This window comes from Balaenoptera ricei, chromosome 14 (assembly GCF_028023285.1).
Source record: "Balaenoptera ricei isolate mBalRic1 chromosome 14, mBalRic1.hap2, whole genome shotgun sequence".
Taxonomy (NCBI): domain Eukaryota; kingdom Metazoa; phylum Chordata; class Mammalia; order Artiodactyla; family Balaenopteridae; genus Balaenoptera; species Balaenoptera ricei.
The window spans coordinates 66,683,245-66,708,033 of record NC_082652.1 but is presented as its reverse complement, the minus strand read 5'-3'; the positions used below and the strand labels follow the sequence as shown (position 1 = coordinate 66,708,033).

The following is a 24,789-nucleotide window of genomic DNA, read 5'->3' as shown; positions in this document are numbered from 1 at the left end:
GTATTGACCAAATAATTCCAACATACATAACATTCACTTAAAGAAATAAAATCTTAGAGTTGCTTAATAGCAATCTAAAGAACTACTGCTCTCTAGGACAAAAATGACAGCAATCACCTGATTTGGGGTAGTTTTCCTTATTGTTGAGGTTGGTTGGAAGATGGTTTATTTTGCTTTCTCAAACTAGGAACAAAATTAAACATTTCATTAAAACCAAAATAAAATGAGAAGGAGAGGAGAAGAAGGAGGGGGAGAAACAAAATCCTTGAAGACTTGCATATCCCTTCTTACAAAAACTACAGCATGAGCCTCTGCTGGGAACTTGCATGTGTGTCCATGTGTCACAGTAAATCAGCTCAGCTTTCCCTTCTGGGCTGGAGAGAGCATGAGAACAAAGGGCCAGAGCAGAAAGGGCAGCCATGGGGGGAGAGGAGAGCCGCACCAAGCCACAAAGAAGGCAAGGAAGCGCTGTGGTCAGGCAGGGGTGCGCCTGCCTGGGAAAGGAACGCTGGCAGGGGGCAGAGGCGGGCCAGGAGACAGCCCACAGGAGCGAGGAGGAAGCACGTTGGCCCAAGGAAGAGCGGCTCCAGAACGATGACCCTTTGAAGGAACCGTGAATTTCTTTAATCAACTAATTTCCGTGGTGACTAAAACGCCTCATTTGTCAAGGCTTGTTCTGAGCTGAAATTGAATAGGTGTAATTGACAAATGCTTGAATTTGGGTTCCACTCTGGGGAAAAAAATACCTCTCCACTGGCTCCTCAAATATAATTATGGAAAAAAGACATATTTTAAGGGCTCTTCTTCCAATTCAATTTGGGGTAAGGTCATGACTTCCCTCCTGATCTCCCCAACACACTCTGACAATGGCAGAGACCTGGCTTTCTTTCTCAGGACGGGCACTACAGCCACAGATGAGGCAGCTGTCAGGAAACTAGGCTGTAATCAGCTTTAACTGGCTCACAGCCTACAGAGGGCACAGACCCTCTTATTCCTACAGTAACAGGTCAGGCTGCTGGCCCTGGGATGAAGGTGGGAGTGGTCTGAGTTGGTTTCTGTTTCAAACATCTTCCTTATGCAGGATCTCAATGTAAAACTTACATCACAGGTCCCAACAATTTAAATATGCACACAGAAGAGGGTACTTTAAAATTCCAGATCATGGCTTCAACTGCATGTAACATGTCACCCCCAGCATGACTTATAAGGACAGTAAATCAATAAAACAGTAAAAAGAAAAGTTAAAACACAACTGAAAATGGGTTTTTCAGGCGAGTCTGAAATGCTACAAGATTGCTAGTTAAGAACAGTATCCCTTTTCTCAACCTAAGTGTTACAGCCCCATCTCTTCACCAGCATCATAAACTGAGTGCCCATGTAACTTGGAAACTGAGATGAAATGTGGAGGCTATTGGGTGGGTACACAGGTAGCCAAAGATAGGAGTTCCTTCTATGCAGTAGAGCTATTTTGGTGTGACAGGACAACTGACCCACCCCCGCATTGCCCCAGACATCTACTGTAGAAAGATATGGACTAGATGAGATTAAAGTCACCATATCTGTACCACAAAACAAAACAAAACAAAACAAAAGTTAAAAAAAAAACAAAACCAGAAGGCATTCACTCAAATCTTACAATGGGAGGTGGGAGTGGTGGGTGGGTGGGTGGGTGGGTGAGGGTGGGGATAGAAAAGCAAGGGGGAAAATCTAAACAGCAGGATACAACAATAAATGGGAAAACAGCAAGAGAAAAAGCACACTAGGTTAATATAGGAAACTAGTTCTTTATTGAGAGATTGTATATTAGTATTAGTGGATTCTGTGTGTAACAATGTCGTCATGCACACGATACAAAAAAAAAAAGGCTGGGCCCACCATGCTTCGGAAGGGCAACAGAACAAAAGCAGCGTACAATGAGCAGATGGCCCGGGCTACACGAGCACAGTACGTTTCAGCAGGGTAACATCTCTAACCGAGCGCTGTACATTGTCAACTGGGGGATGTAAAAAAATACAGATCATGCTTTAGTTTTAGTACAAGAAAAGGTGAAAAAGATACACAACCGAAAGGATATTTGATACAGAAAAAATTACCCACAAAATAAGAACAGGAAGTAATTCAGCACAGCAGAACACGCTATCCCTGTTTAATGGAAAACCATTTTGCTGGGGATCCTTTTTCTTTTCTTTTCTTTTTTCTCTTCTCTTTCTTTTCAGATTGCCAAATGGCAATCTGGGGAGGCCACTTGGGACTTTATTTTGGAAGGGCCCTCGAAGTAGGGGCCTTATTCTTTATTGCTGCTGTTTTGTTTCAGTTTTCAAGCAGGTCTGGCCAGCGAGGCAGCAGAAGGGAGCCGGCTGTTAAAGGGGCAGCTCTGAGGGCCAGGGCGGATGTCCAAAGATGCTCTTGACATTGTACAATTAAACAATTAAGACACCATGGCTATGGCTCCCCCTTAAGTCAAGGACCTTGCTACACCAAATTTTCAGGGTAGCAGCAACTGTCATTTCATCAAAATTTTTCATATCTGTATTTATTATTTTTTGCCTCTGACTAATTGTAATCTCTTCACTTATGCCTGGGTGCTACCAGGAAGCTAGCTGATGGCCACCCAGATAAGTGGGAAATGGGGTGCTACAGCCTCCAAGCCAAGGCAAAAGGAATCCACTTAACAGGGATTTACAGTGCAATGTACTCGGCTAAACAAGATGAGATACAAAAATGGTTATTTCTCTACATCTATTCTGAAATGGCCTACATCCTATACTACTACAATGGAAACTAAAAGGAACAGATTTAAGCTGGCAAGCTATCTAATAGTTTTACAAGAAGATTGTGGTTTAGGACCTTGTTGAGTTAAGCATTAGTATCCTCTATCGGAAGGTCATGAATTCTTACCACATTGTGCTAAATTTTACTCACAGCCCAATTAACCCTCAGCCCTTGAATTTCCTATGGGCGTGTTTGCCATGGAAGTAAACTTTGACTGACTGGCAGAATTTGTTTTCTTGGGTGTTTTTTTTTTTTTTTGAGGGGGGATGTATTAAAAATAAAATTTAAAGGCAGCTGAGCAATTTGAATTTCAAAACATGGAATCAGCATCCTGCAATGGTATTTAGAGATTGGTGGTATTAATGAGGATGATAATGATTTAATCAGGATAATTATACTTTCAGGCTCAACATCCTTCTTAATCATTTTTGAATTTCTGCCTAGTGTAATGTTCCACACCCGTTTTAAGAGGAAATGCCAAGTAATAAGATATAATTGTGTATTGGGGGAGGGGTTGGCATTTCAAGGGAGATCTCACCCAGCCCCCCCATCCCTATTCTTCACACACCCACTCCACCACCACCCCCCACTGCTAGGCTGGCCTGAGATAGGGGATACTGCCGCTTAAATAGCAATGCCTTCCTCAGATGGAGACAGGAGATGGTTAAGAGGGGTGTCACAATACAGCTAAATGCGGAGGCAGAAGGGTCACAGCGCACACAGCAGCGAGTTGACCATTCACTGAGCTACACAATGAAGAAAAAAAAAGATTTGATAAATGCAGAATGTCATCATTCTATCATCACACGAAAAAACTGTGGTTCAAACAGGCCTAAGGGGGCCAACCTTGCCTTTTAGGTTCTGGGGAGAGGCTGGGGCTGGGGACAGCTGGGCTGAAAGAAGGAGGGCTGGGCTTTCATTCTCTTGCCCAGTCGGGCCCCTGGGGCGCACTAAAGCGCCGGCTTGCGACGCCACCCCCCACTCTGACTTGGTGGAGCAGCCCTGGCCGCAAAGGGAAGACATCATTCTGAGCTTGAGGGAGGGGGAGTGGGGGAGGGCCTCAGCCAGCAGGGATTTAAGCAGACGTGGAGTGGGAGAGGATAGCAGAAACATTTCCAAGAAGAGAAATGTGAGTCCAGAGGCAGAGTACAAAAAGAAAAAATAATAATAATGAATCTAAATGCATCTCGGATTTGCTTTGGGAGGTGGGAGTTTCTGATTAAAAGAAAATGGAAGAAATGTGAAGGGAGGAGAAGAGGGGAAAATCAAGCTATTGTTGTAGCAGAATGTAAGGGAAAGGGGATGTGGGGCAGGGGACCGTGCAAACACACCCCATATATCACAGTTAAAAACAAAGCCGGCGCCGGCCTGCTGCTTTGTCAACGCCTGCCCGGGGCAAAGGCCTGGCTTGGGGGCAGCGTCCCACCTCATCCTCACACACAGTGCAACAGCCAAGGGCCGGCACCCCGCTCTGGCCCGGCCCAGTGGTGCACAGCAGTGCACGTCTGACTCTCCGAGGCGCGCACACACTTGCACACACACATACACACACACACACACACACACACACACAGAGCATCTTGAACCCATAAATGCAACTGTCATACAAAGACCATGGGGTGGGAGGGGTAGCACAAGGGCGATACACAAAAAGGGTTAAAGGGGAGGAAAAGATGGGACGGGAAATCGTGCAAGTGCCCACGAGAATGCGGGGGCTGGGGCATGGCATAGGGCAGATGGGAGATGCAGATGCCAGGTCCCAGCTAACCAGCCATCGGTATCAACGACCAAATGATGGAGAAACACAAACAAAAATGACACGAAACACACACACACCTCAAAAAAAAAATCACAGGAAGCCAAGTACGCTTACACACACAAACACACACGCGCGCGCACACACGCAGTCCTGTATCTCTCTCCGTCCTTCGATCACACAGGGCTAGGTATTGGGGGAAGGGGCTATGATTTGGGGGAACCGGTCCGCCGCAAAGAATAAATAGTGGGGCTGGGGAGGGAGGGAGGGAGGGACTCAAATCGCCAAATCCTAACTTCACTGCAAAAGCTCCCACGAGGGCAGCCACCTCCACACTGGGGGTCCCCCCAAAAGGGAGAGGGGAGAAGCCACCGCTCGCCCCGCGTCCTCGCGGGTGTGCCCTGAGCCCTCCGCCGCCCTCGGCGCCCGCCCCCACCCCGGTGCCCGCGGCGATCCACGCTCCGAAGCGGACCCCGAAAGGAAAAAGCGATACCTCTGTTTCGCACAGAGCCAAACACTGGAAGCACGAAATAGCCGACGTGGACCAGGACCATCCTGGCTCCTCGCGCGGCGGCGGCGGCGGCGGCGGCTGCGCGCGGGCCCTTTGTGGCGCGGCTCCGGGGCGCGGGCGCGGGCGCGGGCGGCGGCGGGGCTGCGGGAGCCGCCGGGGCGGGAGGCGGAGCGCGGGGCGCGGGCGGCGGTGGGGCGGCGGCTGGCGGGGAGACAGATGGCCCATGGAAAGGCTCCCTTCCCGGCCCCTCTCGACATTCAAAGGCGCTGGGGCCGCAGCTGCCGCCACACAAAGGCGCGCGCAGCCAATGGGAGCGGAGCGCAGCGCGGCGCGGCCTCGCCGGAACCGCGGGGGACAGCGGGGACCGCGGGAGCGCGGGTGGCGGGGGGAGGGAAGGAGGGGTGACGGCTGAGACGGAGCGGGCGGCCAATCGCGGTGGCCCGTGGCCGGGCGCGGGAAGGGGGTCAGCCCCGCGGGTCGCGTGGAGCCCCGCGCGGGACCCTGGTCGCCCGCAGGCCGGAACGCGCGCGCGTGGAGCGCCCAGCACACAGACACGGGCGGCGTGCACCCAGACATGTGAAGGTGCCTTCGTGCGTCAGGAGAGACAGGCTCGAGCGCTCCAAGTGCACACGACCCGGAGGTCCTTGCACAGCGCTCCCGGGTCACTCGGGGACGTGCGCATGGAGGCTGGCACACGTGCAGAGCCCGACTGCGGGCACAAGTGGAGCTGGAAAGAGAGCAAGCGCGGCACACGGGACCCAGGCACTGCCACACAGACCTGCACACACCGAAAGCCTTGTTAACCAAACACGTGCCAAGAACGCATTCCGAAAGTCACACAGAGAGGACACACAATGCAGATATGTACACTCCCAGGCTCCTTGCCTTCGCACCGCTTTGTTGCTTCTGCAGAGCACAAAGCTCACAACATTTATTTGCCGAATTGAAAACCGCTCATACACTGAGGTGTGTGCACACGTTCTATAGAGGCACGCTCACCCAGAAAACCATTCGACCACCATTCTCCCCACTCGGACACAGGCACAACTAGCCATGTGCACAGACACGCCCACTTCCACAGCCCACAGGCACATATATGACATCAGGGCTAGGAAGCTCCTCAGATTCACACGTGGAGGCACAGCCACTGTGTCTCGCGTGGCCTGTGACTGGCCTGCCAGGTACAAGCAAGACAGAAGCAAAGAGCCTTCACCCCGCAGCCCAGTTGTCAGGTGGACTGCTAAGACCTAGTTCCTACACACTTAGCCCACCTGCTGTGAAAATCCCAGCACGACCCTCAGACCAGGCTCACAGTCCTCAGCAAGACCAGGGTCTGCTTGGCCTCCACACGCAGAAAGACAGAGGACATTTCCTACACCGAGACTTGCCTTCAGTGGCTCCTTTATTTAATGAGTCTGGGAAAACTAGATGGTAAAATTGCAGTATGCGGAGCTGGAAAAAATCTAATCAACCAAACCTGCCTCCATTTTTGAGATAAGGAAAAGGTGGCCCATTCAGTGAATACACCTTGTGTTGTGTTTGAGGCCCCAACGCTTGCAGCCCAGAGGGGCCTCAGAAATGGAAGAGATGGGTATCAGCATAGGGTGCTGGGAAAGGGGACAGCTAGGAGGAGCACCTAGCTGAGTAGGTGGGAGGTAGGGAGGGCAGTAGGAGTTGACTCCAGAAAAGTGACTTTTAAGTGCAACTTGAAGAATGAAGAATGGGAGAAGTGAGGTCAGGGGAAGAAGAAGACAGCAAAGGGAACACTGCAGATTGGCTTTGCCGAGACACCTACCATATTCCCAGTGGGCACAGCAGGGCAGGATCCCAGTGCACGCATATCCCTGAGACCTCTTCCCCACCCCGAACACCTCTGCTGCCTTCAGAGAACTCAAGGATGAAGGCAACTGGAGGAACACACCAACAGTTCCAGGCCCCACTTTTGACAATCCTGTCAACCCACTCCTGCCCAGCTCTTTCCTTTCTTCATTATCTATCGAATAAACATAATGCCACCACTAATGAAAAATCTTTTAAATGAAAAGAACTTAAACACCTAACTACCAGAGTTTTTTCCCGTTCTGTTTCAGGCTTTGCCAGTATGCTTATATATGAGTTTTGTCATCATAATCTGCATATTTTTTACCCTGCTTTTTAGACTTAACATTTTATCAGAAACATTTTTCCCATCCTTCTACATAATTCTTCCTAATTTTCATTTTAAATGTTTTCATAGTATTCCAACAAGTGAATGTACTGTGAAATTACTTAATCATATTCTGTTCTTGGGCACTTAATTTGCTCCCAGTTTTCCATTACTGCAAATCATACAATGAACTTTCTCATGCCTCTAGCTTGTTGCTTTTGTTGAACTATAACTTCGAATAAACCTCTAGGATTGGCTGGCATTATTAAATAGACAAGTATGGAAAACTTTTAAAAGCTGCCTGCCACACATTTTAAAAGCTTTATAAAACTCATTGTCAATGCTACCAGCAATATATAGTGTGCCAATTCCTCTGCAACCTGGCTAGCTTTGGGTGGGCATTCTTTTTTTTTTTCAACATTTAGTTAATTATTTTTTAAATTTTATTTATTTTTGGCTGCGTCAGGTCTTAGTTGTGGTATGCGGGATCTTCATTGTAGCGTGCAGGATCTTTCCTCACGGAGCGCAGGCTTCTCTGTCTCTCTAGTTGTGGAGTGCGGGTTTTCTCTCTCTAGTTGATGCGCGTGCGCTTAGTTGCCCCGCGGCATGTGGGATCTTAGTTCCCTGACCAGGGATCGAACCTGTGTCCCCTGCATTGGAAGGCGGATTCTCTACCACTGGACCGCCAGGGAAGTCCCTGGGTGGACATTCTTTTTTTTTTTTTTTTAATTTTTGAATTTTATTTTATTTATTTTTTATACAGCAGGTCCTTATTAGTTATCTATTTTATACATATTAGTGTATATATGTCAATCCCAATCTCCCTGGGTGGGCATTCTTTATTTTACTTTATACCAGAGCAGCTCACAAAGGCTAAGACTGCCCAATCTGACCTTGACAGCAGAGTAGTTTGGGTACACACTCCAAAATCAGATTGCCTGGCTTCACATTCTGGCTCTGCCACTTACTAGCTTGGATAAGTTATTTAACTTCTCCAGGCCTTAGTTTCAATAGCTGTAAAATGAGCATGATTATAGCAACCTTCCTCATAGGATTGATGTGAGGACCAAGTAAGTTAATACTTGTAGAGAACATAGAATGGTGCCTAGCTCTTCAGCCCTTAGTTCTTTCCCCTTTACTTGTCCATCTCTCCTTGCCCACTACCTCTTGCCCTCCTGTTGTTATTTATGAGTGCCTAGTTAATGTGTTTAGTGGACATTGTACCATAACATGGAACATCCATCAGACGAAAGCAATCATCAAGGAACAGACCAGCACTATAACTAGGGAAATCCACCTACTAACCATACCCTTCATACCTGCATATTCACACATCAGAGAAACATAACAGGCAGATGCCGCCATTCACCAATATACCAACATTCCCTCACAGGCCTACGTCTCCTGCTAAGAAGGAATCACTGTGCGTCAGGAAGACAAGCTTCATTTGTAATGAAACCTACCATCTCTCAGCCTCAATGCACCCATCTGTCTAATATGGGTAATAATAACCCGCATTAAAGGTTTATTGTGAGGATCAAAGGAGAAGATAGGTATGGATTCTGTAAATAATAGAGAATTCTAGAAGCATAGATACAGTAGTGTCTCCAAGAATGAAACTTGATTATTGTCTTGTCCATCTCCTTGTTATACAGATGAGGAAACTGAGGCTCAGAAGTGGGCTTATGAACAAGGTCAGAACAATTCGAGGCTGAGTTACAACCAGAATCCATTTTTCCCAGCATACAGCCTAGTACTGTCCTACTTCCCATTTTCTTCCCATTATGCTGGGATGACTGTTTTCACTCCCCCTCCCATTACATAAAGTCCACAAAAGTACAGTAAAGCAGGTTCCTAAGAATAGAGAGATTTATAGAAATATTTCATTCATCGTGGTTTTTTCTTTCTGTGTTCTTCCCACCCACTGCCAAAATCAATACCTAGAGCATGTTTGCAGGCTTAGCATGTAAGACTCAAGAAGAAATATTAAAAATGAAAGGTGAAGGTCAATCTATAATTCCTGATCCAAAATGGAGAAACTTGACTCTATAAAGTAGAAATAGCACTGTCACTTTGAACCTTGACCCACACTTTGATTCCTCACTCTCTCGTTTCCACTCTGGCCACCTGCAGAAAGGGTTCTATAGAGCATCATGTTTCTGGAGCCCAGAAGCATCTGTTTCAAGAACTACTCCTTTGAAGCCCAATATCAGATCTGGGTTATGACCACCACTGCCGTTTAGTCAACAAATGAAAACAAATCCACCTCTTCAGTCACGTAGACATCAAAAATTTTCCAAGACTGATGACCAGATTCCTGCTCTTCTCCAGGTTGTGTTGGCAACAGGTAGACACAGCTTTCAAAATCTGTGCACAACAGCAGTGCCTCAATCAATGCACCCCCATGATGGGTGTCACAACAGCTCCTGTGCCGAACAAGGCAGGAGGTCTAGCTAGATGCAGCCTGCTGGGGACAGAGGCAGGGCCCCCGGCACTGACGATCAGTGGGGGGATCTGGACATAAACACAAGAAAAGAAAGGGATCCAAGTGGGGCTTAACCAGGCATGACAGTGAGTCAGATGGAAGTCAGGGTGGGCTTGAGTACTCAAGGAATCCTTCAGGATAGAGCAGGGAAGGAGAGGACCCTAAAGGCTGGGTCCATTTCCAACAGGCTGAGAAAACTGGGGAGGCATTGAGTCAAGGAGGCAAAACAGGAACAAAGGCCAGAAGTAAATGCAGAAGAAGGAGCTGGAGATGGGGGAAGGGGAGGGAAAGAGAAGGGGAGAAAAAGAAGGAGGAGGAGAAGAGGGGGAGGAGGAGGAGAGGGAGAGGGAAGGAAGAAGAGGAAGAGAGGGAGGGGAAGGAAAGGGAAAGGAACAGCAGCAGGAGGAGCTTGGGGTGAGTGAGGCTGCAGGAGGCAGCTCAGGGCCTGGCTGAATGGGAAATTGGGTGGTGGGACAGATAGGACCGGCGGGGACTGAACCTGTCACTCCTGCGCTCCTTGCGCACTCACTAAGTGCCAAGAGCATGTCTCAGCCCTCACACAGGTGGAGCCAATGGGAAACACAGACAGGTACCCAGGGTCCACAGCCCCCCTCTCCATTGTAACAGGGAAATTGTCTGAGCACCGGCTGTCCAGGTTAAATGCTGAAGATCCCAGACCACCTGGCAGGGAGGTGGGGTCCTGTGACTCTACCCTGGGGAAAGGGATGGAAGCAGGGATGGCTTTCTTAGAAAACAGAGCTGATTTTGAGGATGCTAGGAAGCCATTAAAAAAACAAACAAACAAATAACTGATAAATAGAAAGAATCAAGCATCTATCCTACCTTTTCTTCTATGAACTCCATTTCAGGATAATGAAAAATTGGATGAGGCAAGCTTCTTTTTATAGAAGTATTGACTAATAAATGAAGAAGTGATATAATGAGAGTACCATCTTAATGAAACAATAGTTCTAAACAATGACCATCAACAGCTGTTAAAATCACCAAAAGAGAGACATGGGACATGATTTGCCCCCTGATAAAAGAACAGACCACCACTCATAAAGTAGTCCTTCCAGAAAATGGAACCTGAGCCTAATCAAACCTCTAGGTCTAATTTCCAATTGATATGAAGCACCGGAAACAGAGAAACATATTAAAAGATACTATAAGTGTGCACTTAGCAAAATCCAGATCATGGAAACTCTATGGGACAAACATTGTGTTCAAAAAAAAAATTATAAAGGGAAAAAAGGAGATGGAGGGGGGCCCTATAGAGGCATAAGGGATATATCAACCAAATGCACCACTTAGACTTTCATTAGATGTGATGAACAAATAAGCTATAAAAATAATTGGGGAAATGCAAACACTGACTAGATACTAATGATATTAAGGAATTATTGGGTTTTTAGATGGAATAATGGTATTGTGGTTGTATTTACACAACGAATCCTTATTTTCAGATGCTTTACAGATATATTAAATGATATGTCCCAGGGAGAGGGGTATAGATGAAACTAGATTGGCATTGAGTTGATAATTGTTGGAATTAGATGAAGGATACATGAAGGTTCATTATATTATTCTCTCTACTTTTGTTTATGTGATGGTCAATTTTATGTGACAACTTGACTGGGCTAAGGGATGTCCAGATAGCTGGACATTATTTCTGGATGTATCTGTGAGGGTGTCTCTGGAAGAGATTAGCATTTGAATGGGTAGACTGAGTAAAAGAGATCACCCTCACCAATGTGGGTGGGCATCACCCAATCCTCAGAGGGCCCCCATAGAACAAGAAGACAGATGAAGGGGGAATTTGCTCTCTGCTTAGCTGGGACATTCATCTTCTCCTGTCCTGGGACATCAGACATCGTGCTCCTGGTTCTCCAGCCTGTGGACTCAGGCTGGGAGCCACGCCATTGGCTCCCCTGGTCCTCAGGCCTTGGGGTTCGGACTGGAACTACATCCACCGGCTTTCCTGGGCCTCCAGCTCGTGGACAGCAGACCATGGGACTTTTCGGTCTCCATGATTGTGTGAGCCAATCCCTTATTGAAAAATCTCCTTCCATATATCTGCATCCTATTTGTTCCATTTCTCTGGAGAACCCTGACTAATACAGTTTATATTTGAATTTTCTTTAAGTAAGAAATACACAAAAAGACAGCAGGCACACATCCTTCACGCTGCAGGCACACAAAAAGATGTTTCTTTGGGTTGGGCAAAGTAGAAAACAGTGCTTCTTCCTCATATGCCTCACAGCCCTAGGCCAGGAGCTCGGGCTGAATTTCAGTTCACACACCCATGGCAGCTGTGGACAGTTTACCTACTTCACAACCATCGTATGAGAGAGAAATAAACTCCTGTCTTGTTTAAACCACTGTTTCTCTGGGTTGTGTTCACATCCAAACCTAATTCTTGCTGAAGGTAGAAGTGATTCATACAAGAGGCACGGAAAATACTGCAGGGGTTCAGATGAGGAGAGAGGTATCTAGTCAGGTGGATGGGCTAGCTATTGCTACGATAATATTACATGATACACACTTATAAACTTGCAGTGGCGGACAGCAATAAGCATTTATTCTCACATACGTGTGGGCTGGCTGGGGACCGGCCTCACTGGCCAGCTCTGCCTGTGCGACGAGGCAGCTGCAGTGATGCTGCTGGTCTGTGGGTTGCTCGGAGCTCTGCTCCACGTGTGTCTCATCCTGCCTCAGCCAGCCAGGACCTGGTCTTCTCCGGCAGTGGCAGAGGGAAACACAAAGCCTCTTAAGGTACACCAGCTATGAGAAGAGCTTACATGGAGACCAGAGAAGCCAAGACACTGGGTTAGTTAAGGAAACAGCCAGAGGGTTTATTTGATGGGAATAGAGTCGCGGAGCGGGGGTGTGCACACCTGGTGAAGAAATCAGGAGTTTATTTGGTAGGCAGTGGGGAACACTGGAGGTTTCTGAGCAGAGGTGTGAGCTAATCAGGAAGAGTAATCTGTGCACAAAATGAAGAGGTGTGGGTAGATTGGGACTGGGAAATCAGTTAGGGAAATAAATCATGGGGTGGGGTCGAAAGTCAGACTTCAGAATGGCACATTGATCCAGAAGTGTAAAGGAGGAACAGGGGACACGCCTGAAATTTTTAACCAGGAAAAAGAATGTTCTATAGGCACTCCCTCGTTTATGAGGATGTAAGATTCCAAAGGTGGTTCCCAAGCCCAATTGTTCCTAAATCCAAAGTGATGCCATTCAAGGAATCTCATATACTCATCTCTGAAAAGTTCCGCTTTGCTCTCATTCCCTTTGTAATTATCTGATTCTAACTCTTACTCACTGTTCCACATTTTCTCCAAGTTTGCTCTTATTTGCATGAGGCAGTCATATATATTCATAAATCAACTCAAATGTAAGGACGACCACAGCAAACATGCCTCGGATTGAGGAGGACTACAATGGTGCTGCAGAGTGCTAGGTGCCCCCATTGTCTGTGTGACTACGTTCTGACCAGTGAGATATAAGCAGAAGTTCATGTATGATGTCCAGAAGGTGTTAAGGCGAGGAGGTGTGCCTTTCGCCTCTCCTTTATTATTTGCACTAACTGGAAGATGATGTAAGGGCAGGAGCTGGAGCAGCCATGTAAGACCATAAAGTGGAAAGCACATAGTGAATCTCATGCAGATGGTGTAGAAGCAAGTTTGAAAGAGCCTGGACACTAGATGCTTTCATAAAACCACCCTACCAGCCCCAGATGGCCTCTCTGTGACTTCTTTAAAATAGGAAAGAATTAAATTTCTATATCATTGAAGCCATTGTTATTTTGCAACTTTCCCTCACTTTCTCCCACATACAGCCAGGTATAAAATCACCACGTGACCTGTGATTCCTGTCTACATGGGTACAGACAGAGGTGAGATGTTTCTCCTGGGATGCAAGAATCTGTTCAGGCTTCTGGACACGTGTAAGCTCTAAGTTCCTAAGTAGAGGCACTACTTCCATGCACGTCAAGATGCAGAGAAGAAGGGAAGGAAATGTCCAACGTAGTCAACGAACGTTAGGGCAGATGGAACAAATTGAGTGTGAGGGGATGAAAGAGTTAGCCTGCCCTTGAGGCAACGGGGGTGTTAGGACTTTTCTTAGTTCCTTGGTTTCCTCATTCTCCCTCCGCAGTGTCCACCTTGGTTGGTGGGGTGGGTGAAGGGTGGAAATCCATGTAGGGGGTGGAGGCCAGTCCCTAGAGTCGCCATCCGTAGGGGCTGCTTCTTACACTTCAGTGTGAGTAAGAATCATACGGAGATGTCTTAAAAGGTAGATACCCAGGCCCCAGTCCCTGAGATTCTCAGGAGGCCCCAGGGCCGGGCCCAGGAAACTACATTTTAGCCAGCCCCACCTCCCTTCCCTGGTGAATCTCCTGCAGATGGTGAGGGGGCATTTGGGAAAAATCCAGATGCGAGTCCTAGACCACCCGCCCCCGAGGGCTTTGCTCTCCTCCGTGTGCCCAGCACCCAGCACTCTGCTGGCACCAGGGGCTGCTCCATGCTGTTGACAATGGGGAACCACGAAGTGATCTTGGGCAAGAGAGTGACTTTAAAATCGCTTCCGCTTCTCCTGACTCTGCCTCTCTGAGCCTGCTTCGAGAGAACAAAAGAAATTTTTAATCCAACCGGAATTGAGGATTTTCTTTTTTAAAAGAATCAGACTCTCAGGCCAGCATTTTGATCTTCAACCTAGTTTCTGACTTTGCAGCCGTTGTGTGATCGGCCCACAAGGAACTCTAGCTAGAATGAGGTGATCCAGCCTTTAAGAGACTGGAAACAGGGCTGTGGGGGTGAGGCGGAGCTTGGGGCCTGAGGCCTCCCGCTTGCACAGCCTGCCTTCTCTGTCCTCACAACTTCTCACACTCGCTCCTCTTCCCTCCCTGCAAAGGATGGCGTGGCTCAGCTTGTCCTCATTTCACGGCTGAAGACACGGAGGCTCCCAGAGGCCAGGTCGCTTTATCCAGGTCAAGGGCACAATATTCACACCCAGGTGTGCCGCCTACCCCTGGTGCTCCCCTCCACCATGAGATTCTGCTCTAGTTGTCAGCGTGTCACTCTTGGTCCCAACCTCAAGAAGCCAGGCTGGCCCTACACCTCATTAGAGGTATTGGCCTCACTTTTCAGAGGGACTTGAGGAGCCCAGAATTCCCACCCATCCCCTCAACACTTCTCCCCGAATCTGTCACAGAGCCTTAAAATGCCACCATTCCTCATTGCTTTGGCTTAAGGCATTGTCCCTGCTGAAAACCTTTCCTGCCTTGGAAAAAAGCAGTAAATGTTCAAGTAACTATATGCACCAGCCCCCTCTGACCTTCAGCCTTCTAGAAGTTGAGTCTTCCCACAGCTCAGCAAGCACTGCTCAGCCCTCCTTAGCATACCTACCATGGGAGCTGAATTTCCCTCCAGAGCCTTTGCCTCCCTGTCCCCTCTCCTGGGGCTCCTGTCCCCGCTTCTCTAGTTAGTCATACCCTCAGATTCCAGAGATAGACTTTCCTTTTAGGCCCGGCAGAGAGGTGGATTTGAGGCCTTGGAGGCTGATCCTGGGGATGTGGAAGGCGGAGGGAAAGGTTTAGGGCAGGGACCCAGCCTCTACCTCCTAACTGGGCCTGGTGGGAGGTGGGAAGAGGTCAGAGGCCAGCCAGACCTCCCGGGGCTGTCCCCCTGAAAGGCAGTTGTGGTCCAGGCTTCGCCCCACATGTGTTCAGGTTGCGTCATTAGGGCTAAATTGATGGTTGATTACCAATAATAACTGCTCCAAAGCAAAGCCAGATGGGGAGTGTTCAAATTGAATGAACAAGGAAATGAGCTGCCATCCACAGGGAGAAGGGCTTCGTGGGGGGCCTGGGATCAGGAACTCTCAGAACCAGAAGGGATGGTTTACAAAGTCCAATCCATCCACCAACTCAGAAGGAGACTCCTCATTGTAGCGTCACCCACGAGCGGTCACTCAGCCTTTGCAAGAATACTTCTAGTGACAAGGGGCTCCCACTTCACATTTCTGTCCTTCTGGGTCCCATCTTTACATCTGTACATCGAGGGGTTCATTCAGATGCTATGCAGGGTCCCTGCCTCCTCCAGCGCTCTCTGGCTCTCAGATTCTTAACCCCTTTTGGGTTTCTGACCCAAAGGACTTGCCCTCATGCCAGCTTATAGCAGTCGTGGCTGAAGGGAGAATCTGCAGTGTGGAGCCAGGGTCTGCAGCATATTCATCCTAGATGCTTCCAACTGACCATGAGACACCTGGACACTACCCGAGGTGACAGCACAAGGGACCCTCGGCCATTTCCTGGCAGGTCACAATCTGGCAGCCACACAATGTTCAGGCCAGCAGATGTGGGGGCTTTGGTGGGTGATTGTTTAGCCAGCAGAGCCTTGGCTGTGTTTGGTTTTTATTGCAAACCTCCTCACTCCACCACATAACCTCACTCCCTATGATCTTACTCCTTACCCAGCCTCACACGTCTCATTTCATTACCTGCCCCCGCTGAAGGCGCTTGAATTTTCCATTCCTGGTCCATCTCTGCCAGGATAACCTCCTAGATAAACACCTCCCACAGCTGGCCCTCCCCTGCCCCCAGCATGAGGCTAAGCCCACCTTGGGCTATTATTTTGCATGTGTTCTTAAATCCCTGCATCTGCCCTGCTTCCTCCAGGCCCAGGCCTCTCTGTATCATTTTTATTTCTCTACCTAAATCAGTGCCTGGCACATAGTAGGCACTCAATAAATATTGAATGAATAAATTGCTAGTTTATCTTCAGTTACCATGAGGCATAGCTTTTGTTACAAACTCACAGTTTGTGTCCCCCTAAAATTCATATGTGGAAACCCAACTCCCCCACTTAGTGTGATGGTACTAGGAAGTGGAGCCTTTAAAATGTAATTATGATTAGATGAGGTCATGAAGGTGGGGCCCTTGTGAATGAGATTTGTGCCCTTTAGAAGAGTCGCTAGAGAGCTTGCTTTTGCTCTCTACCACCATGAGGATACAAGGAGAAGATGACAGTGTGCAACCCGGAAGAAGGCCCTCACCAGAACTTGCCTATGCTGGCACCCTGACCTCAGACTTCTAGCTTCCAGGACTCTGAGGAATAAATTTCTGTTGTTTACAAGCCACCCGGTCTATGGTACTATGTTATAGCAGCCCAAACTGACTAAGTTTTTTTCCAGGCACCAGAAGAATCTGAGACCAGAAACATGGTCTGTGAGTGTTAATAGTCAGGCTTCTTTTAAGAGTAATGAGCAGAAAACCTTATTTATGGAGGCTCAAACCACGAGTTCATTTATTGTTTTTGTTTGTTTTTAAAATAAATTTATGTATTTATTTGTGGCTGAGTTTGGTCTTCGTTGCTGCCTGTGGGCTTTCTCTAGTTGCGGTAAGCGGGGGCTACTCTTAGTTGCGGTGCACGGGCTTCTCATTGCAGTGGCTTCTCTTGTTGGCGGAGCACGGGCTCTAGGCTTGCAGGCTCAGTAGCTGTGGCTAGGAGGCTCTAGAGTGCAGGTTCAGTAGTTGTGGTGCACAGGCTTAGTTGTTCCGTGGCATGTGGGATCTTCCCGGACCAAGGCTCGAACCCATGTCCCCTGCATTGACAGGCGGGTTCTTAACCACTGAGCCACCAGGGAAGTCCCCATTTATTGTTGATTTGGCAAGTCCCCTGGTGGGAGTAAATGTGGTATCAGGATGGGTTCAGAGGCTCAACAATGTAATCAAGGTCCCATACTTTTTGTACCTGTGAGTTCACTAACCACAGTGTAAAAAATTTACTTTTCTAGGTTCATTGCCTCATGGTTGTAAAATGGCTGCCTAGCTCAGGCATCATATCCTCACATGACAGAGTTCAAAACAAGAAGGAAAGGAAGGGGAGAAAGGCTTCATCTCTGGGCAACTCTCTTTTTCATCAAAAAGGAAAAATTTTCTCAGAAATTACACCATACACTACACCATCCCCTAGCCTAGCCCAGACACATACCTCGTTGGCCAGAACTGGGTGGCATACCCACCCCTGGAAGTCAAGACACAGGGGAATGGGATTGCTATGACTGGCACTGACCCCTCATGATCCACCCTAGGGTTGGCATGACCCCAGCCGTACCAATGAATATTCTGTTAGGCAGGAAGAGAGGCTGCAGCTGTTGGGTGGGCAACAAGAGTGTCCCATGAATTGCACTGCAGACTCCAGAGCAAGAGCTGCCAATATATGGGAGGCTATCATCACCAGGAAGGAGTTATCCTAACAAGCAAGAGTCGGCCCCAGTTCTGAATAGAAGGAGCCTGGACCCCCAAAATGATCAGGCTTCAGAAGGCAAGCATTTGAATGAAGAGCGGAAAGAGCAATGTCAGTGTCCTTCCAGTGTGCGGTCCATCCTCTCTGCCATCCACAGCATCCAGCCATGTGGACCTGAAGGCAACTGTGCTGCCCACCCAGGCTATTGGGTTGGGTTGTCCTTGGCCACGCCTGGCTGGACTCCACCCCTCGCACAGAAGTAGTCACCAATGGCCAGGGCCTCCCTCCCTCCCTCCCAGCTCTCTGTGAAGGAGCTGCAGGTCTGTGGGGCTCTGAGAGGCCTGGACAGGTTGGGGTTCTGTCTCTAGGGAACTTGTCTCCGCCTCCCAGCTGCAGCAATTTGAGAAGCAGCCCATGGGGGCCTGGCCTAACTGCCAGGTGACAGACAGATGAAGTCAGCAGGACTGAGGCTTCTAAAAGGATCTGATCACTTGGTAGGATAATTAGAACATAGTGAGAGAGAAGGCAAAAAAAGCAGATTGAACACATACCCTGAAATTCACTCCCTTCCAAAATTCACTAAAACTAATAGAAAGATTTGTTTAATGACATAAACCTACAAGGACAGGGAAGACAGAAAAAGAGATTTCAGCGAAAAGTTTGAGAGGCTGGAAAGCAAATGGACAAATGGTAACTGGAATGGGCAGGCCTAAGGGAGCTGAATACGAAACAAATGGGGGAAAAGCTGAGAAAGGATCCAATTCCACTGAAGAATTCTCAGAGGGCTCAAGAGCTGACCTCAGTGGTACCCTTGGAATTGGGAGTAAGGGACTGACAAAAATTAGGAGATTTGAGAAGTGGCCAGATCCCCTAGGTCCCCTTCCCCACTCTACAGTGCTCAGGATCCACCCCCTTCTCCATCGTGACAGGGGGTCTGGATGTTTATTCTCTGAAGAAGATAAAGCAGAGCCTTTATCTCTGCTTTAGGGGAGTTAATTAATGTTCCCACACCTCCTCCCCCTCAAGTTCTCCTCCCCAAATCAGCATTCACAACACTGGCAGCAGACCTTTACCCTCCAGACAGGAGATCAGAAAAGAAGTCTCCGGGCATCCAAGAGGAAAGATCTTCTCCCAAAAAGGGGCTAACCAAGATCACCCTACAGTGAAGCTCAAAGTCAAAGAGCCCCATCCACCGCTCAGAGTTTCCAGTCAGTATTTTGGTTCCTCCCTGCCCACCACTGCACTTAATCATAAGCAGACAACCAAAGGTTACTGAACTTCCCATTAAAACCTCCAGTAATGAGTATAGAGACCAAACAAACTGGAGGCAGCAGAAACTATCCAGGAAAAAGGAAAAAAGATTTATAAAGATCATTAATATCCCCAGAGAAATAAGAGAAGATGCTGCATACCAAGAACAGAATGCTATTTTTTAAAGAATATTCAGAGAACAAAAAAAGAGTTCTTGGAAATCAAAAATATGAGAGCAGACACGTGAAACTCAATAGAAAGTTTGGAAGCTCAACTTGAGGAAATCTCCCAGAAAGGAGAACAGAGACACAAAAAAACCCTGGATACTCCAGGGTCAGAATAATAGGGGAGGGAGAGAGAGAAAGAGACAGAGACAAAGAGACAGAGAACACAGAGAAAACAGAGATAATGAAATCATTCTCAAAAGAATTCAAGAGTATTTTCCTATCCAGAAGAACATGAGTTACAGAGCTATTGTAAAAATGGGTCCTTCAGGGTCTTCACCTCTGACCTGTGTCAGGCTTCAAGGAGAATTTCACAGCATTTCTCAGTAAGTGGTAAGGAATAGTCTTTACTGGAGAAAGAGAAAGCCACAAGCCCAGGGTCTGTACGAAGAGACAGGAAGACAAGGGGTGGCAATCCCTGAATCTCCCATTATTTCACAGGGAGGTTTGTTGGGGCCATGGTGCTGCTTGCATGCAGTGTGGGTCTGGTTCCGGTGGAGGGACCCCATCCTCACTGTGGGTCTCCCTTGACAAGACGGCTTTCCTACAGTTGCCTACAAAAGGGAGACCCAAAGTGAAAAAGCTTTTAGGGAAAGGTTTTTAAAAAAAAGGGTGATGGAAAGGGTAGTGAGGTGTGTGATCAGTTTGTGGACATTCTTCTGATTGGTTGGTGGTGAGGTGACCAGGAGTCAACATCATCAACCTTCTGGTTCCATCTTGTCTGGGGTTTATGTGCTTGTGGTCAACATATAGTTAACTTCTTCTACCTGGTGGGGGTTTCAGTATCTACAAAGCAGCTTAAGGACGTGGCTCAGAATATTATCTATAGCCTTTGAGGAGGAACTAAAGGTCCTTGACTTTGTCTAATGGGTAAACTATTATTATTTTGTCTTGCTTGACTTTTCCTTTGTTTCTGCATTTTCTCACTTCTCTGATTAAATTTATTCTTTGGAACTTGGGGAAGGCTTAGGATGCTAAAGTTTTTCTACAGACAAGAAGCAGGTGGAAGACATGGGAGTGGAGTGTGGGTTTCTGTCCTGGGAAGGTCCCTAGGGTCCTGTGTAGTTACAGCTATGCTTAGACATAGCTCCTCCTACCAGGAGATAGGGATCCTGGAGCCAAGGTGGCTTATGTCTAGGCAACCCAGAGTAGGTTCCAGGGTCTTTTAAATCATTCTGCACCACGAAGACTGAATAGCCCACTGAGCTGCCAGCATAGCAGCTGAAAACAGTCCCACTCTAATGCATGACAATAGGAATTTTCAGAACACTGAGGATAAGGAGAAAGTCCTGCAGACTTCCAAGAAGAAAAGCACTGGTCACATATGAGGGGTCAGTGATCTCAAAGGATTTGAACCTCTCAGTGTCCAAACTGGCAGAGAAGACAATGAAGCAAGCCCCTCAACATTCTAAAGGAACATGATTTCCACCCCAGAATCCTATATCTAGACAAATTATTAAGCAGGTGGGAGAGTGGTATTTTTCAGCCATGCAGTCTCCAGAAAGCACCACTCCAAACTCTTTCTCAAGAAGCTACTAGAACTTGTTCACCACCGAAACCAAGAAAGAGGGACACAGGAAACAGGAGATCCAACCAAAAGCCAAAGGAATTTCCTGGAGGATAGTGGAGGGAGACCCTGGAGAGCAGTCAGTCCAGACTGGAGCAGTAGTTATCAAGCCCTTTGCTGCTATAACACATAGTTCCCCTGATGATGTGCTTTATGAAAGCAAGGGAGTAAACCAAAGAAGAGAAAGCCTTGAGATGCAGGACATATAAGCACACACACCCCCCAACTCAAGAGGAAAGCAAAGGAAATTTTACAGATGACAGCAAAAGAAAGTCCCAGGATGACAACTGGATGGCAGGCCTAGAGGACAGCAAGTCTAGCCTGCAGAAAAATGAAAGTCTCCAGGAGGGACGACTCCAGGAAAAAAAAAAAATGGAAATGATAGATTACCTCCTACGATTGACCTTATGGAAAAGTGTACATTGGAGGAATATGCAATGGGTATTAAAAAAGTTAAGCAAATAAAAGCAACAAAGCAATTATTAATTTGGGGGGAAAACACAAGCAAAAAAATAAGAAAGAAACAATAACATGCATTATAACGCTCAGCTGTGAATAATTTTTACATAGGCATAATAACAGAGTCTCTGAATGTTGTTTCAAGAAAAAATGTAAAATAACCATATTGGGAGGATGGAGAAGGGAAGGAGAGAGGATACTGGTGTAAGAGCACTAACCCTCATCTGTCATGATAAGAAAGCAGTTGTATATAGTCAGAAGCAGCTGCACAGCACAGGGAGATCAGCTCAGTGCTTTGTGACCACCTAGAGGGGTGGGATGGGGGGGTGGGAGGGAGGGAGACGCAAGAGGGAGGAGATATGGGGATATATGTATATGAATAGCTGATTCACTTTGTTATAAAGCAGAAACTAACACACTATTGTAAAGCAATTATACTCCAATAAAGATGTTAAAAAAAAAGAAATCAGTTGCATATTTACAAATGTTATATCTTTTTGTTGAATTGAACCTTGCATCATTATATAATGCCCTTCTTTGTCTCTTATTACAATCTTTGTTTTAAAGTTGATTTTGTCTGACATAAGTATAGCTACCTCAGCTTTCTTTCATTTTCCATTTGTATGGAATATTTTTTCCATCCTTTTATGTTCAGTCTGTGTGTGTCTTTATAGCTAAAGTGAGTCTCTTGAGGCATCATATAGGTAGGACTTGTTTTTTCATCCACTCTATGTCTTTTGATCAGAGAATTTAATCCATTCACATTTAAAGTAGTTATTGAAGGACTTCCCTGGTGGCACAGTGGTTAAGAATCCACCTGCCAATGTAGGAGACACTGGTTCGAGCCCTGGTCCAGGAAGATCCCACATGCCACGGAGCAACTAAGCCTGTGCACCACAACTACTGAGCCTGTGCTCTAGAGCCCACGAGCCACAACTACTGAGCCTGTGTGCCACAACTACTGAAGCCCATGCTCCACAACAAGAGAAGCCACCGCAATGAGAAGCCCGCACACCACAAAGAAGAGTTATCTCCCGCTAGCCGCAGCTAGAGAAAGCCCACGTGCAGCAATGAAGACCCAATACAGCCAAATAAATAAATAAATAAATAAATAATTTTTTAAAAAATAAAGTAGTTATTGATAGGTATGTGCTTATTGCCATTTTGTTCATTCTTTTCTGGTTGTTTTTACAAACAAATTGGACTTACAAACGCACTCTCAGAACAGAACTCATTCCTGTGTAGGGGACTTACTGTACATGGGCAGAAGATATAAAGAGACAGTTTTACAAAGAAGACATACAGATGACCAACAGGTACACGAAAATATGCTCAACTTCACTAATCATTGGGAAATGCAAATCAAAACCACAACGAGATATCACCTCACACCTGTTCGAATGGCTATTCTCAAAAAAGACAAGAAAATAACACGCGTTGAGAAGGTTGTAAAGAAAAGGGAATCCTCATGCACTGTTGATGGGAATGTAAACTGGTACAGCCACTATGGAAAACAGTATAGGGAATTCCCTGGGGGTCCAGTGGTTAGGATTCAGCGCTTTCATTGCCGTGGGCCAGGTTCAGTCCCTGTCTGGGGAACTAAGATCCTGCAAGCTGTGCAGCACGGCCAAAAAAATAAAAAAGAAAACAGTATAGAGGTTCCTCAAAAAATTAAAAATAGAACTATCATATGATCCAGCAATTCCACTCCTGGGTACTCATCCAAAGAAAACAAAAACACTAGCAAAAGATATATGCACCTCATGTTCACTGAGCATTATTCACAATAGCCAAGATATGGAAATGACCTAAGTGTTCATCGATAGAAGAATGGATAAAGAAGATGTGGTGTGTGTACACACACACACACACACACACACACACACACACACACAATGGAATACTACTCAGCCATAAAAAAGAATGAAATCTTGCCATTTGCAACAACATGGGTGGACCTTGAGGGCATTATGCTAAGTGAAATAAGCCAAGACAGAGAAAGACAAATACCGTATGATCTCACTTATATATAGAATCTAATAACAAAAACAAAACAAAACAAAAAGCCAAGCTCATAGATACAGAGAACAGATTGGTGGTTGCCAGAGGTGGGGAGTGGAGGGTGGGCAAAATGAGTGAACGGGGTCAAAAGGTACCAACTTCCAATTATAAAATAAATAAGTGAAGGGGTTGTAATGTACAGAATGGTGACTATAGTTAATAACACTGCATTGTACATTTGAAAGCTATTAAGAGAGTAGATCTTAAAAGTACTCATCACAAGAAAAAATAAAAGGAATCAATTGATAATGCCTTAATGTGACTTCACCACTCTTCCCATCCAGGGGTGGAGCAATCTGCCCCGTGGATCTGACCAGCCTTGGGAATTGTTTTGACCAATAGAATATGGTAGAAGTGGCATTGAGTGAGTTCTGCAGCCTAAGCCTAAAGAAGTCCTGCAGGGGCTTCCCTAGTGGCGCAGTGGTTGAGAGTCTGCCTGCCAATGCCGGGCACATGGGTTCGAGCCCTGGTCTGGGAAGATCCCACATGCCACGGAGCAACTGGACCCGTGAGCCACAACTACTGAGCCTGCGCGTCTGGAGCCTGTGCTCCGCAATGGGAGAGGCCGCGGCAGTGAGAGGCCCGCGCACCGCGATGAAGAGTGGCCCCCACTTGCCAGAACTGGAGAAAGCCCTCACACGGAAACGAAGACCCAACACAGCCAAAAATAAATAAATTAATTAATTAAAAAAAAAAAAAAAAAAAAGAAGTTCTGCAGCTCTGCCTGTGGCCTCTGGGAACAGACTGGATCGCCTCACAAGAATCTGGTTTATCCTACAAGAGGATGAGAGATCACAAGGAGGGAACTGAGGCACCCAGCCAGCTACCGGGCATGTGAGTGAGGCTGTCTTAGACCTTCTATCCCGCCGAGCGTCCAGCTGAATGCAGCTGCAGGAGGGAACCTAGGTGAGACCAGCAGACCACCAGCCAACCCACAGAATCATGAGAAATAAAGAACCATTATTGTTTTACACCATGCAATTTTAGGATGGTTTATTTCACAGCAATAGATAACTCATATCAAGCGAGTTACCACTAAGGGCAACTGGAGCTCAACCCTGCTGGGGAACCTGGGAGACAGTTTGGAACATGCCTCAGAGTCATCTCAATTGAGGGAAGGGGTAGCTGAGATATTTATTTGCCAGCTTTCCATCTGTCATCATTTGAGAGCTGCTTCCAAGGGCACGAACTCTCCAGCACTTTCCTTTGCCCTGCAAACAGGCCAAGCATGTTCCCTGTGGCCAGAGATCTATCCACTGTGGCAGTAAGCAGTCTTCAGTGTGTGGCAGTGAATGCGGGGGTCTGGGA

The 24,789-nt window shown here is 47.0% G+C and overlaps 1 protein-coding gene across 2 annotated transcripts in view; it reads right to left on the bottom strand.

The window, feature by feature from the left end:
- ARK2C (arkadia (RNF111) C-terminal like ring finger ubiquitin ligase 2C) overlaps positions 1-5,113 on the bottom strand; it is a 102,378-nt gene extending 97,265 nt beyond the window's left edge. For both annotated transcript variants that reach the window (XM_059894417.1, XM_059894419.1), the window contains exon 1: positions 5,022-5,113. In XM_059894417.1, coding sequence (XP_059750400.1) covers positions 5,022-5,082 — 61 coding nt within the window. In that variant the 5' untranslated portion in view covers positions 5,083-5,113. The remainder of the gene's footprint in view (positions 1-5,021) is intronic.
- Positions 5,114-24,789: the final 19,676 nt, after the last annotated feature.